General features: G+C 40.5%; 2 protein-coding genes across 6 annotated transcripts in view; one reads left to right on the plus strand and one right to left on the minus strand.

Moving 5' to 3' along the window:
* TCTN3 (tectonic family member 3) overlaps positions 1-6,850 on the minus strand; it is a 28,643-nt gene extending 21,793 nt beyond the window's left edge. For 2 of the 4 annotated variants that reach the window (XM_007124395.4, XM_007124396.3), the window contains exons 1-8: positions 6,524-6,849; positions 6,229-6,352; positions 5,790-5,908; positions 2,203-2,330; positions 1,860-1,968; positions 1,665-1,780; positions 1,151-1,186; positions 512-592 (exon numbers count right to left, since the gene is read on the minus strand). In XM_007124395.4, coding sequence (XP_007124457.2) covers positions 512-592; positions 1,151-1,186; positions 1,665-1,780; positions 1,860-1,968; positions 2,203-2,330; positions 5,790-5,908; positions 6,229-6,352; positions 6,524-6,758 — 948 coding nt within the window. In that variant the 5' untranslated portion in view covers positions 6,759-6,849. Of the gene's footprint in view, positions 1-511; positions 593-1,150; positions 1,187-1,664; positions 1,781-1,859; positions 1,969-2,202; positions 2,331-5,789; positions 5,909-6,228; positions 6,353-6,523 lie in introns of all 4 variants that reach the window. The other 2 variants (XM_007124394.4, XM_055081010.1) reach the window with 2 other exon arrangements.
* A 153-nt stretch (positions 6,851-7,003) lies between these two features.
* The window catches only part of ENTPD1 (ectonucleoside triphosphate diphosphohydrolase 1), a 128,441-nt gene continuing 119,805 nt past the window's right edge, over positions 7,004-15,639 (plus strand). The window contains exons 1-2 of one of the 2 annotated variants that reach the window (XM_055081305.1): positions 7,105-7,191; positions 10,494-10,606. The gene's annotated coding sequence lies outside the window, so the exon portion shown is untranslated. Of the gene's footprint in view, positions 7,192-10,493; positions 10,607-15,639 lie in introns of both variants that reach the window. The other variant, XM_024121623.2, reaches the window with a different exon arrangement.

Genomic DNA, 15,639 nt, shown 5'->3' on the forward strand with positions numbered 1-15,639 from the left:
GAAACCTGGTTTGCCTGGCTCTCACAATGTCCGAGGATGAATAAAGATGGCAGCTGGAGACGAAAGTCATGAAAAAGTGAAGGTAACCTGAGATTTCTGAGCATAGTTTTTAAAATGATGTTTTCCAATAATTCTTACTTTCGTTGGTTGATTAGAAGAGAGAGAATAAAGGAAAAGAAGTTGACTAGTCTGTCAGAGGTGCAGATGATACTGACTTTGTCAATAAAAGAAACCGAGGTCAGTAAAAACCAAAACAGACTGCACGTGGGCAAAGAAAGAGGAACCAGAAATAATCTTAATGTTCTGGATGTGAAATGCCGGAGGACGGCAGCAATGGAAACGACTGAAACACGTGGGGAGGAAGGTGATGGGCTCAGTCCTTGATGTGTTAAGTTTCAGGTAATGCTCAAAAATTCACATGGGGTTGGCCTGGTACTTAATGGAAGATGAAGCACCTCTGCTAATGCCGATCAACATACATCAGTCCAGAATCTGAGGTCAGCGTCCCTACCTGGGAAACAACATTCTGACAAGTGTTTCCAGCCAGAAGAGGGGAGTCAGCCTGTGAGACAGGTGTTACAGGCACCTGGAACTAGCAAGGGAAAGAGGCAAATCAATTAAAATTGAAAGCAGCATTTTTTCTTCTAGTTACATATTATGCTGAAACGAGTATTTTTCCTTTTTGACCATCACCTTCCTCTCTCCTTCCATTGCCAGTCTACAACTTAAGTTCAAAAGTCATTCTAATTCAGCACTTCTCAAAACATATTTTTTGGAACATTACTTCTATTAGATAAAAAATAAAGGTTCCATGGTCAAATAAGTTTTAGAAATACTATATCTGGCACTTCCCTCTTAGAGATTAAGAAGACCCTCTCGCATATTAAAGACTTCAAGTAGTCCATCCTAAATATGTTTAACTTTATTTAACCCAAAGTTTCTCAAACTTACCTAATATCTTATGAATTCTTATTTCATATGTTGCTTATTAATTATATAGAAAAGAAAAACACTCTTTTAGACTCATACTTGAACAGTCTGATGCATCACACACACATTCTCTTTCACCATTGCAATCTAGAGTGAGACTGCCTCAGATGTAAAGGGACCAAATATTCTCTTTCGTTTTTTCTGATAAAAAGCATCTTACCTTCGTATTCTGCAGATCACTCAAACCTCTTGGAACCTAGTATAAGAGAACAGCAAGGACATGAGTGTGCATATATCTTAACATAAAATCTCCAGGAGCTTGTGGTTTCTCATTTGGGGGAAAAAAAAAAAAAAATCAACATTTTTTTTTTCTACCTGACTCTTCCTTACACTAAAATGCCAGAAGCAGGGGTCAGCGGAGGTTGGATGGACTGTGATGCCCACCTACTCTGAGTAGAGCTCTAACAAACAGCAAAAGCAAGAAGTCTGGGTGAAATAGTGAGATGTCACCCCATCCTACCTCCCCTAGCAAATTCCACTAGGCAGAAAGGTGAGAACCACTTATCCTGGCTATCTATCCCTACTTCTTTCATCTTTCTTCAGATGACAGGGCTTTTAGGCCCTCTGCCTTCTACATAGCTCTTGGGCATCCTGACTTCCAGTTCAGTACTTGTGGGAAGCATGATAACTTTTAAGTCCACAGTGGTGACAGTGGGGTGAGAAGGGACACCCACCTTCAAGACTGTGAAGTTATGATAAGAGGCAGCGTTGAGGGTGGGATCCAAGGTACAGCTATCTGCCAGATTCTTGAAGAAACGAGCACAGGTTGTACTTTTACTCTCCAGGAAACCTTAGAATTAAGGGAGTGGTACATGAGAAAGCCTATTTTAAACTGAATAAAAAGGCTGGCGCTTGTACTCCAGGCTCACCTGCAGGATTGCTCTCAGCACAGAGTCCCCCAGCTCCGACTCCTGCAGGCTGCCTCAGCAAGCCTATTACAGACCACTTGGGGAAGTAAGTCAGAATGGGGTCCCCAGCCTAAACAAAAGTATAGCAGAAATTTATTCACAGTGAGATTGGACTGAACACCAGAAAAGAATAAGCAGAAACAAAAGTTAACTCAATAGGTTGTTAACATGGACAATACTGCCCTCCAAAAGAGCTGACAGTGGCTTCCCTAGTTGCAGGTGGGTATTTCAAAGATACCTCGTCAATTGTCAGTATGCGGGGAAAAACCAAACCAAACAATCCCTCCCCCTTCCATAGGCTCACCCTGTAAAAAGGTGGTGGTGACTGGGTTTGGAATGTTGAAGCGAATGATTCACCTCCAAACTCTGTAGCCAGGGCCTGGAAGCTGGTTGCATTGACCTTTTGGAGCTTCTGGAAATAGGTTAATTTTGCTAAAATATTTTTAAAAAGAAAAGGGGTTTAGATAAAATAAAATCATTTTTAAGTATCTGGCATACCAAGAAACTAATCTTTAAAAATATTTTTATTGAGGCATAAAATATACACAGTAAAGTATGTAAATGCACTAATCTTAAGCATAAACTCAAAGAATTTTTAAACATTTATATACTTTTATTACTACCACTTAGAACATTTTCCCAGGTTCCCAATCAATACGCCATCTTCAGAGATAATAACAATTTTGATTTCTATCACCTAATAATTTATTTGTAATTTGTTAATTGAATTATTGTTGTAGTATTAAGATCTAAGATAAGAATATGACCAACGAATGCCAGTAAGTTCCAAGTCTCTGATGCCAGATATGTGTATGATTAGCAATTTGTGATGAAAATAGGAGTCTCGGTAATGCACACATTTGTCCTATACCAGAGGAGTCTCTAGTACAACAAAATGGTACTGTTTCCATAGGAAGATGGCAGAGTTGGAGACAATATTTGACTTGTCCTCTCCAAGTCTTCCAATCTCCTCTAAACTTCAACTAACCACTCCTCATAATAAGGTCAAGTATATGGATTTGTCGTATTTTATTCCTTTCACCTTATAATTTCTACATTCAAGATTTTTCAAATACACCCAAAGGGTATTTTCTCTAACAATTCTGTAATTTATATTATAGCAATGTATAAATCTATCCAAGCTCCTGCAGCCATCTCCTTATGGCACTTCAGAACCAGGAGAGAGATGTAAGTAAAGGCCTCTGACATTCTCCCCCGCCCAGAGGGTGGCCTGTAATGAACAACACTCTGCTTTACCACCCAAGTTTTCTGCTAACCTGAAAAAGGAATGTAGCAGAAAATTGGCCCATACTAGTTTCCTTCTTTCTTCATAACTATGGTCATTTGGACAGATTCAAAAGGAAATCAAGACGTGTATCACCAAAAGCTAATGAAGATGCCACATAACATAAGCTTGACCTTTATCCTCTGTGATCACAAAGTCCTAATCATTTGACTTTTCAGCTTTCTGACGGAACACGAAATGAAGATAACTCTCAATTCTGGGGCCTTTCAGGCTACTCACTTTCTATCTGTCTCCTAGATCTTTATTACTCAAAGTGTGGTGCACAGACTAGCAGCCCCAGCATTACCTGGGATGTTGTCAGAAATTCAGAATCTTAAGCCATGCTCCAGACCTACTGAATCAGAATGTGCATGTTAACAAGATCTTCAGGTGATGTGGGTGCATATTAGGATTGAAAAGCCTTGCTCTGAAACAGGTGATGCTAGTGCTGCTGGTCTGCAGACCACCTTCTTTCATCTCTCATCTGAAATGTTCAAATTTTAAAGCTTCCAGGAGCTGTTTAATATTTCCTTCAGAACTCATACCTTGAAAACCACATGGAAGAAATACTTACCTCTTTAAAAAATGTAGTTATTTCTATCTTTATAAATGAAAGAAAAGTTAAGCTAAAAAAGAAGGTACGTTGAGATGGAAAATATCCATCTGAATATTTTTTCATGGCTTAAAAGAGTAAGAGAACGTTAACATTTTGTCTCTCTCTGTAGTGCAGGGATATTGGTGGTAGTGATGGTAAGCAGGAATAATGCAGATAAGAAGCACAGGCTAAGGATAAATAGAATTTCTGTCTAAAATATCTACCATCATATATGGTATATTATACAGAACAGGGCTTAAAGGTATTTGGACTTAGACTGATACAATTTCAGATGTGGAAGGAAGCCCAGAGATGATCTGGTCCAATTCCATTAGGAAATTTGGATCCTAAGAGGTAAATGAGTTGCAAAAGGCCACAGATCCTGGTCTAGGATTTCTCCCACTCCATCATGTTGTACAGCCTCTAACAATGTCTGTTACTGATGATTATTATCAGCAAATATTAAGCACTGTGGGCAAAGATATGGTCCATTCTTTCTACACGCCGACAATTTACCTGGGGAGACACAACATTCATATAAAATGATAACAATTCAAAGTATCCTATAAGTTCTAAAGGAGTGACTCGCAGGTGTTGCTGGGGAAAGAAAGTTCAGAAACACTGGTCTGGAAACAGTATGGCATGGGAAGCAGGAGGGGATTAAAAGCAGGCAGCACCAGTTGGACGCTACTGCAATATCCCTGGAGCATTTTCATGAGGCTAGAACTAGAAGGCAGTGGGAGATTTGGAAAGGATGGGGCAGCTACAGCCTTATTTTAAAATGCAGCATTTGCCTTGCTCCCTTTACCTTCTCACAACCTGAAGAGCCGCAAGGCTCCTGATAACTGCTTCCAAATTCAAGTCCCCTCAAACCCAAACTTGGTTGCTTTATGAAACAAATATAGTTTTGCAATTTATTTTCTAATAGATGAAACCAGGATGAGCTGACTTCCAGAGTGTAAGGGACATTTAAGTCTATTTTATGTGAGAACATTATCTTGCTTCTTAGACAATAAATTTAAAAAAGATATATTAGATGTACATCTTTTAAAGTGTTATACTCATCACCAACAAATTTTTAAGTCTATTTATTTACGCTGCGCTGGGTCTTCGCTACCTGCTTTGCTGCTGGGCTTTTCTCTAGTTGAGGCGAGAGGGGGCCACTCTTCCCTGCGGTGCACAGTCCTCTCACTGCGGTGGCCTATCCTGCTGCGGAGCACGGGCTCTAGGTGCGCGGGCTTCAGCAGTTGTGGCACGCAGCCTCAATAGTTGTGGTACACGGGCTTAGTTGCTCCACAGCATGTGGGATCTTCCCGGACCAGGGCTTGAACCTGTGTCCCCTGCATTGGCAGGCGGATTCTTAACCACCGCGCCACCCCAGAAGCTATCTAAGTCTATTTAAAAACCTTAATAACAACTACCTTTCATTTTTATTGCACTCTACAGTTATAGAGCACTTTCATATTCAGAATTAGTGATATTATTTCTCATTCTGCAGTTGAAGAAATGAGCCTGGAAATTTGTTCAAGTCTGTGCAGCTGGTAAGTAAATGAAGGGCTGAGACCCAAGTCAAATGCTCTTTCCCCTATATTGTTGCCTCATAAAATAAAAACAAGGTTGATGTAGACTCATTTGTCAAAGACATTCATTCACGTATTATTTGGTGCCTCTTATGTCAGGCACTGGGGATTCAGTGAGCCCCTTCATGGCGATTGTAGCAAGTGGGAGATATAGTCTATCTGCAATCCTCTGAGCTAAGAGGGCTGACTGAAATTAAAGTTCTGTATGGGCTTTCTGATCCACAGCCAAGAGGGCAAAAGAGATTGCCAATGTTCACTAATAAGAGAAAAAAGAAGGGGCAGGGGGACAGGTGGAAGGAGAGGGAGCATGATAGAGGTCCAAAGGGGGAAAAAAAAGTTTAAAAAAACAAAGAAAAGGAAAAAACGTCAGCGACTAAGCTAACTCTCAGTAAATGTTAGGCATTAGGAATAGTCAACATATTTCTACTCACAGTTGTTCACATGGACACAAAACTGCTTAATTCCATTTGAATCCATGAACACTCTTGAAGGAAATGGGGAATTACTTCGGAAGATAAGAGAGTTGTCTACACACACCCAACTTGAAGACCTGAGGAAACAGGAGGGAGAATAGACACATTTAGAATGAGGATTAGGTCCAAAGAAGGGTGCCCCACCGGTATCAGTCAGATGCCAAAGAGAGGACTCCTTGGGCAGCCACAGGACAATATGAAGATTCTATTCTATTGGCCAGCCCTGCTCTAGAGCCTCAGAAGAGGAACGGCTCTCCTGGGAAAAACCAAGGTAGTTCCATTCCCAGGGGTGGAAACGGGGGTGGGAGGCACGAAGGCTAACTCTTCCTACTTCCAAATGTTACTTATTCTACAGCCCCAATCCCCTTTAGGATTCAACCTGAGCATCGCAGCTCACCTCACGCTGCCTGGGAGGCAGAAGGAGAAAACTGTCCTGGGATGGAGAAGACAGCAGTCCCTGTCGCAGCAGCAATTCATATCGCAGGAGCCGGGAGTCAAGTCACAGACACAAATCGGCAAGACTATAAAAGTACAACATAAAGCAGAGCAAATGGGGTGACGATCCCCAAACTCTTCCAAGTGTTCATTCCCTTTCTTCCAACAGCCCCACTCCTTACTTTATGGGAATTCACTTTGTTCACAGAATTTGGATCTAAGTCAGCAGTTTCCAACCCCGCATCCTCTCCCCTCACCTGGGAAGAGATCCACGGTCCTATTCCCAGACGCCGAGGGAGTCACGACAGTAGGACCCACTGTAGAGACGCCAGGCACCTCCGAGGAGGATTGAAGGGTCTCGCCCTGCGTCCTTGGCCCCAGGTCCGATTGGGTGGACACTGCCCCAGACGGCGACGGAGATGGCTGAGGCCGGACCCCCTTGGGGACCATCAGGAAGAACACCTGCAGCAGCGCGAGCTGCGAGGTAAACATGCGGTAATACAGACGTCCCCACCAAAGGGTTTGAGGTGGGTTTCGGACGTCTCTAGACCCGTCGCTAGAGAGTGGGTGGGAGGAGTCGCATGGCTTCTGACGTCATCCGTATGCGTCTGCTCATTGGCTCATGGCAATGGCCGAGCGCTCTTCAGCCAATAGAAGGCGGCGTTGTTACATACAGATCCCTCAGCATCTTTCTGTCTGCTCCCTCCTCATTAGGCCAGGCCCGGCACTGTCTCCGTCGCTCGGCAACCGGCAAACTGGCAAAGGAGCCCTTGTCTCTTCTCTCCGCTTAGTGGCAGTACGAGTTCAGCCCAATGCCCAGTGTGCACAGGCTTCGCGGCCCAGAGGGCAGAGCCCTGCCTTGATAGAGGGAAGCCTCAGAGGCTGCGACTAGAATTGCGTATCTTTTTCACTCCGGATTCTAACGGTGAGAATACTTTTCTTTCTTTCTTTCTTTCTTTTTTTTTTCTTAAGTATGAGCCCATTTTTAGAGAGCTCGTTTTATTTATTTAAAAATTTATTATTTATGTATTTGGTTGCATTGGCCCTAGGTTGCTGCGTGGGGGCCTTCTCTAGTTGCAGCAAGCCGGGGAGCGGGGGCTACTCTTCCTTGCCATGCGTGGGCTTCTCATTGAGGTGGCTTCTCTTGTTGCGGAGCATGGGCTCTAGGCACGCGGGCTTCAGTAGTTGTGGCACACAGGCTCAGTAGTTGTGGCTCGCGGGCTCTAGATTGCAGGCCCTGTAGTTGTGGCACCCGAGCTTAGTTACTCCGCAGCATGTGGGATCTTCCTGCATCAGGGTTCGAACCCGTGTCCCCTACATTGGCAGGCGGATTCTTTTGTTTGTTTGTTTATTTTATTTTTGGCTGTGTTGGGTCTTCGTTGTTGCGCATGGGCTTTCTCTAGTTACGCTGAGCGGGGGCTACTCTTCGTTGCGGTGCGCAGGCTTCTCATTGCGGTGGCTTTTTTCTTGTGGCGGAGCACGGGTTCTAGGCGCGCAGGCCTCAGTAGCTTTGGCTCTCAGGCTCAGTAGTTGTGGCTCGCGGGCTCTAGAGCACAGACTCAGTAGTTGTGGCGCACGGGCTTAGTTGCTCCGCGGCATGTGGGATCTTCCTGGACCAGGGCTCGAACCCATGTCCCCTGCACTGGCAGGCGGATTCGTAACCACTGTGCCACCAGGGAGGTCTGAGAATCCTTTTCTAAAGGATAATCTTAGGGAGGAAATCACACTGATGGTCACACTCAGAACTTATTTAAATTTAAAAAATAGCCAAGGGACGGAGAAAAAAAACTTATTTTTTGCTATTATTATAAATCGCCACTCCTTTTTTTTTCTTTTTGGCTGCCCCGCGGGGCTTGAGGGATCTTAGTTCCCTGATTCCCTGACCAGGGGTCGAACCCAGACCCCTGCCATTGAGCATGCCAAGTCCTAACCACTGGACTGCCAAGGAATTCCTTAAATTGCCACTTTTTGTAACCCTCTTTAGAAAGTTTTGTTTTTTCCCAGGAGTCGTGTGCCTCTTCTGATTCCCTAGAACAGCACTGTCCAATAGACCTTTCTGCAGTGTGGGAAATGTTCTGTATGTACACTTCAGTATTGCAGTTACAGGCTATATGTGGCTACTGCGCACTTGAAGTGTGGCTAATGTGACTGAGGAGCTGACTTTTAAAATTTTAATTAATTCAAAGTTAACCACGCATGACTCGTATTTAGCGTATTGGATAGTACAACTCTAGGGTATCAAAATCTTGTTCCTGCTAGACTCACTGTTTTTGTCAATCTGCACAGTCCTGATATCTGGATTATTTTAATTGCTTGGTTGGGGATATAAATTAAGATCTGTTAAGAGTTACCTAACATCTAATACCCTTACCAAAACCTATCTAATACCTTCTTTTCCAAGTGAATCGCTTAGGCAGATAAATTTTAGGGCACCTGACCTTGCTCACATTCTCTGATAAGATATTGATATTCTCTTGTTTTGAAGTCAGTGGCTAAATGTGTCTCTGTGTTATAAACGTTCTCAAAATCTTTTTATGTGATTGTGTGATGGACTGCTGTAAGAGCTATCTATATTTGTGTTTGGGCATAAAATATTTATCTACCTTTTTAGTAATTTCTGTAGGAAAAGGCCACGTTCATATTATTCAAATTATATGCATTTACCAGAATGTAAGCTCCACAAAACAGAGGGTTTTGTCTGTTTTGTTCACTGTTTGTATCCCCTGCCTAGAACAGTGCCTAGGACATGTTAGATACGCATTAAATATTTTTAAAAAGATTGTTTTGTTGAACTCTTTAGATTTAGCTGCTATGAATATTTAGTGTTTATATGATTTCGGGATTGCATTTATTTATATAAAATTTCTATTGTACAACCAATTGGAGACCATTTTAGATTTCCAAGGTTGCATTTTACTCTTTAATTCTCAATCAGTGGTAAATCAATGATAAGTTATTAATGAATTTATTAGTGTTGGCAAAAGAGCCTGTTGATTGAAGTAATTTCAGGGTTGAGTGTAGGGAAATAACATTTCAAGTTTACTGAGTTGCTTTTTCTTATTTTTGAATTTTAGCACTTTACATATTTTTGAAATACTCTTTTTTGTTATAGTTGAGCAAAAATATTATTTATATTTTTGTTGTGATATGTTTTTAGGAATCTGTAATACGGAACTCTCAGGTCTTTTGAGATATTAAAATCTGGAAGATAATTTTGAGGAATGACAATGAAACTTATTCACATGTGTCATGCAGATGCCAATTTCACCATGGGGATTGAGTCTTAAATTGAAATAGCTTAATATGATATCACCTCAGAAACAGAGATTTCCAAAAAAGATCATATGATACTAGCAGTTGTCTGTGTTTGGTACTAAAAGAGTTCAATATGTGCTTAGAAATTTAACCAAGAGGTTGAATCAAGATGGCAGACTGAGAACAAGTTCTCGCCTCTCCTGACTCCTCCCCTCTTTAGAAAATCTCTAAAAATTACAGGAAAGTTAGATGAATACACACTCTCATATGCATCCATGCACATACGTTGATATTGAAAAACTTGAAGGAGTGCTGTCAATGGACCAGACATTATGACAATCTTTGAAAAAAAGAAGGCCAACGGGACTGGAATATAGTTGGACAAACAAAAGTTGCATAAGCAGGGGCTTAATATAGAAGTAGGAGTGGCTCTTGGGGGTGTTCTAAGCACACAGAAAGAAGCTATTGATATCTGTAGGGCCCTTGGACAATTGAGTTATTGATTGAGGTACCACTGTAGGAAGAGTCAGATAGGTCAGCTTCTCAACCTTGCTTCCATGTGCAAGCAGTGGATTGAAGAACTTGCTCCTAAAGAAGGCAGGGACAGTCATGTAGGCACTTTTGTTAAAAAGATAGGACAGGGCCCTGGATGGCTTTTGACAACTAGGAGGGAGAGAGAGGCCCCACATCTTGAAGACTGGTATCAACTCCCTTTATCAAGCTGCACACCCAACATTCCCTCTTCCACAAATCTACCAAAAATATAGTTTAAAAAGGACATATTACTTTCAAAAGAGCAATAATAAGACTCACACCTGACTTTTTAACAGAAATAAGGAAATCCATGAAAAGTGGAATAATGTTTTAAAAGAAGTTAACCTAGAAATCTATATCCAGCAAAATAGACTTCAAAATGAAGATACAAATGTGTTTAGAAAATGAAAATTGAGAAAAAAAACTTTTCTGTTACAGACCCACACAAAGAATTGTTAAAGGGACTTATTCAGGCTAAAGGAAAAATGATCCCAGATGGAAGCACAGAAATGCAGGAATAAATTAAGAGCAATGGAAAGGATAAATACAAGGTCAGTATATAAAACTCAATTGTATTCCTATATTATAGCAATAATAAATTAGAAAATAAAAAATTTTAGGTGATAAAATTTATAATAATATAAAAAATTAAATACCTATGAATAAATCTAAAATAGTGCAAGATGTCTTCATATCAAACTATATACTATTTCTGAGAGGAATTAAAGAAAACCTAAATAAATGGAGGGCTGCACCAAATTCAGGCTAGGAAGACTTTTAATGAAAACATATTACTTCTTCCAAATTGATGTATAGATTCAGTGCAGTCCCAGTAAAAATTGACATTTTGTGGTAAAAATTGACAAGCTTATTTCAAATTTACAGTTGACCATTGAATAACATGGCTTTGAGCTGTGTGGGTCCCCTTACATGTAGATTTTTTTCAATAGTAAATACTAAGTTACTAGATGATCTGTGGATTTTCAACTGGCTAGGGGTTGGCACTCCCAACTCCCTCTTTGTTCAAGGGTAAACTGTATATGTAATTGCAAAAGGCCAAGAATAGCCAAGAGAGTCTCGAAGAAGAACAAAGTTGGAGGGCCTATACCTACTGTATATCATCTCTTATTATTGAGATAAACTCATTATTAGGATTAAATGGTACAGCTTTGGCTCTAAGATAGACAAATAGACCAATAGAAAAGAATAGAGGCCAGAAACAAACCGACACATATATAGTCTTTTGATTTATGACAAAAGTGATACAGCAGTGCAGTGAGGAAGTGTGAGCTTATCAATAAATTATGCTGGGTCAATTGGATATTCATAAGACAACAGTGTGTCTTGACTCCTAGCTATGTATACCCAAACATCGATTTCACATAGATTGTAGACTTAGGTAAAACAACAAAGCTACTAGAAGATAACATGAGAGAACATCCTTATGATCTGGGGAAGGCAAATATTTCTTAAACTGGACAGAAAAATCACTGATCATAAAAAGATTGATAAATAGTTTATCATTAAAGTTGATAACTTCTCTTAATAAAAATATGCCATTAAGAGAATAAAAAGGCAAGCTTCTCAATTTTTTTTCCTTAAGAAAATAAGCAATGAATATGCATTGAATCATTTTCATCAACTGATATTTTTTAAATTAAATTTTTTTTTTTTTTTTTGCGGTACACAGGCCTCTCACTGTTGTGGCCTCTCTCGTTGCGGAGCACAGGCTCCGGACGCGCAGGCTCAGTGGCCATGGCTCACGGGCCCAGCCGCTCCGCGGCATGTGGGATCTTCCCGGACCGGGGCACGAACCCGCGTCCCCTGCATCGGCAGGCGGGCTTTCAACCACTGCGCCACCAGGGAAGCCCTAAATTAAATTTTAAAGTTTGTGATAAGTGTATATTCACATGAAGTTGTAGGATATAATACAAGGAGATACTGTGTACCCCTTAAAGATAACAACTTGCAAAACTATGGTACACACAACCAGAATATTGGCATTCATACAATCCATCCATTTTCTTCAGATCTTCCCAGTTTTACTTTTACACGTGCGTGCGCATATATTAAGTTCTATGCAGTTTTATCACATGTGGTTTCATGCATCCACCACCACAGTAAAGATTCAAAGCAGTTCCATCACCACAAAGTTCCTTCCTGTTGTTCTTTCATAACCATTCCCACCCCACCCCCCAGTCTCTCTCCCCAGAATGCATTTTTAACCATCATTGGTTTTTATAATAACCACGATTAAAATAACTATGTAATTTATTTATTTTTTTAAAATTTTTATTGTTTTTGGCTGCATTGGGTCTTCATTGCTGCACGTGGGCTTTCTCTAGTTGCGGTGAGCGGGGGCTACTGTTCATGGCGGTATGCAGGCTTCTCATTGCAGTGGCTTCTCTTGTTGTGGCGCTCAGGCTCTAGGTGCACGGGCTTCAGTAGTTGTGGCACATGGGCTCAGTAGTTGTGGCTCGTGGGCTCTAGAGTGCAGGCTCAGTAGTTGTGGCACATGGGCTTAGTTGCTCTGTGGCATGTGGGATCTTCCTGGACCAGGGCTTGAACCCATTTGCCCTGCATTGGCAGGTGAATTCTTAACCACTGCGCCACCAGGGAAGTCCAATAACTGTGTAATTTAAACAGTGGTTCACAAGCATTTATCCAAGTAAATCAAATAAATGTTGCCTATATGTTTAACAGAAAGCAAAAGTTTAGTAACTCTGGAGGAATTAATTTCCTTGCTTATTAAGAGATTAATAAACAAAAATACATTATAGAAGGAAGAAATATGTTTTCACTTTGAAACCATTTAAAAAATTTTCTTTAGTTGTTAGTATTGATAGTAAGTATTATACTAATTAGACACTGCCTACCATTCCTAAATAGAAACTCACTTATGATGTTATCCTTCTCCTTAATGTAGGAGGGGTATCTGGTATCTATTCCTTTTTTTTTCCATTCTTTTCTTTTTTTACTTTTCTTCCTCATTTCATCCTTTGGAGACTGTCTATAGCCCACCTTTTCTCCAGTCTGAATCTCGAGTAGGCTGCTAATTGCTGACCACATACCCATTCTCCTTTCTCTCAAATAAACAGAGCCCCAATTTTCTACTGAGCACAATGTAGCCGAAAGATACTACATTGCAGCAAGTTGGAGTTTTACATATAGGTCTGACCAAAGAGATATACTTTAATGAACTGATGGGACTTCAGGGAAATCTCTTGAGAAATGAAAGCTGTTCCCCCTTTTCCTCCCTTCTCTATCCTGCTGCTTAAATTTTGAGTGAAATGGCTGGAACTTGAGCAGTCATTTTGGAACATGGGAAGACATGTAAGTAAAGCTAAGCAGCAAAATGGAAGAAACCCGGATCCCTGACACCCATAAAAACTTTGTGCCTGCACAGGACTTCCTACCTCTGGACTTCTTTCGTATGTAAGAGAAATAATTTTGTAAAGGAAATCGTAACATATTTTAGCAGCTTACCCATACTTTCATAATAATTAGAACTCTCAAAGACTGATTCACATAATTACTTTAAATATATTTACATATTTAAATTAGAATTTTTACTAGAAACTAAGGTAGAATTTAAACTAGAGTTAAACTAGAATCTCTGTGTTGGTGTCTATTGATTATCTTTTGTCATTCAGTTTGTGATCTTAGGTTATAGGTATGATGGATTTTTGGTCAAAACTTGGACATTTTGGTTATTATGTTTTGGGGCTCTGTATCTTAATTAACTTCTCTTTTAGCCAGCTTCCTCTGACACTACTGTGGAAGTGATGTGCTGCCCCATTACTGCCAGGTGGCAATGAAAGTCCTGGTTCCCCACTCAGTCCCCATTGATACCCAGGGGAGCAACGCTGCTTGTTACTGCTGGGTGGGAGTGGGAGCCAGCTTCCTCCAAGTCTGGGATGTATAAGGCAAAAATAAATCCTGGGAACTCATCACTCTGTCTTTTCTAGGGTCTCTAGGTCACTAGCCAATCTGCCTTTTTCTCTCTATCTTATAGAATCTTCTTATTTTTTTATATACAGTGTCCAGAGTTTTCAATTGTACTTAACCGGCAAGAATATGGAAAAATATATCTATTCATTCTTCCTTGAAGCATTTACTTGTTTTATTACAGAGAGGCGTTGCTGAATCCCTCATGCTGCCAAAACTGGAAGTTCTTCTTTCTGCTTTTGTCTCTTAAACATTTTTTTCCTTCCCTCCACTTTTACAATTTCTATCACTAGTTTAACTAATAATCATCTTCAGCAATCTAAGTTAAAAAATAAAATGTAACTGTATTCAGAGCATTCTAGTTATTTATTTGTGCATAACAAACCATACCAAAATTTTGTGGCATAAAGTGACAACTACTTTATTGTCATTATGGATTCTCCGGGTCAGGAATTTGGGCAGGGTACAGCAGAGATGGCTTATCTTTGTTTCATGATGTCTGGGGTCTCTGCTGGCAAGACTTGAAGAGCTGGGAGAGACTTTACTGGCTGGGGTCCAGAGTCATCTGTAGGTTTCTTCACTCACGTCTGGTGCCTGGGCTGGGAATACTTGAAGACTGGGTTTAGTTGGGCCTATTAAATGGAATGCCTATTATGTGGTCTCTCTTTGTGGTTTAGACTTCCTCACAGTATGGAAGCCTCAGGATAGTTGGATTTTTTAAATGGTGGCTCAGGGCTTCAGGAGTGTGTGTTCTAGTGAACAAGGCAGAACCTGAATGGCCTTTTTGATATAGACTTAAAAGCCCAATCAAGACAGTATGGTACTGACACAAAAACAGAAATATAGATCAATGGAACAGGATAGAAAGCCCAGAGATAAATCCACGCACATATGGTCACCTTATCTTTGATAAAGGAGGGAAGGATATACAGTGGAGAAAAGACAGCCTCTTCAATAAGTGGTGCTGGGAAAACTGGACAGCTACATGTAAAAGTATGAAATTAGAACACTCCCTAACACCACACACAAAAATAAACTCAAAATGGGTGAAAGACCTAAATGTAAGGCCAGACACTATCAAACTCTTAGAGGAAAACATAGGCAGAACACTCTATGACATAAATCACAGCAAGATCCTTTTTGACCCATCTCCTAGAGAAATGGAAATAAAAACAAAAATAAACAAATGGGACCTAATGAAACTTAAAAGCTTTTGCACAGCAAAGGAAACCATAAACAAGATGAAAAGACAACCATCAGAATGGGAGAAAATATTTGCAAACGAAGCAACTGACAAAGGACTAATATCCAAAATTTATAAGCAACTCTTGCAGCTCAATAACAAAAAAACAAACAACCCAATCCAAAAATGGGCAGAAGAACTAAATAGACATTTCTCCAAAGAAGATATACAGATCGCCAACAAACACATGAAAGAATGCTCAACATCATTAATCATTAGAGAAATGCAAATCAAAACGACAATGAGATATCATCTCACACCGGTCAGATTGGCCATCATCAAAAACTCTAGAAACAATAAATGCTGGAGAGGGTGTGGAGAAAAGGGAACCCTCTTGCACTGCTGGTGGGAATAATGTAAATTGATACAGCCACTATGGAGAACAGTATGGAG

Source organism: Physeter macrocephalus, chromosome 20 (genome assembly GCF_002837175.3).
Source record: "Physeter macrocephalus isolate SW-GA chromosome 20, ASM283717v5, whole genome shotgun sequence".
NCBI classification, from domain to species: domain Eukaryota; kingdom Metazoa; phylum Chordata; class Mammalia; order Artiodactyla; family Physeteridae; genus Physeter; species Physeter macrocephalus.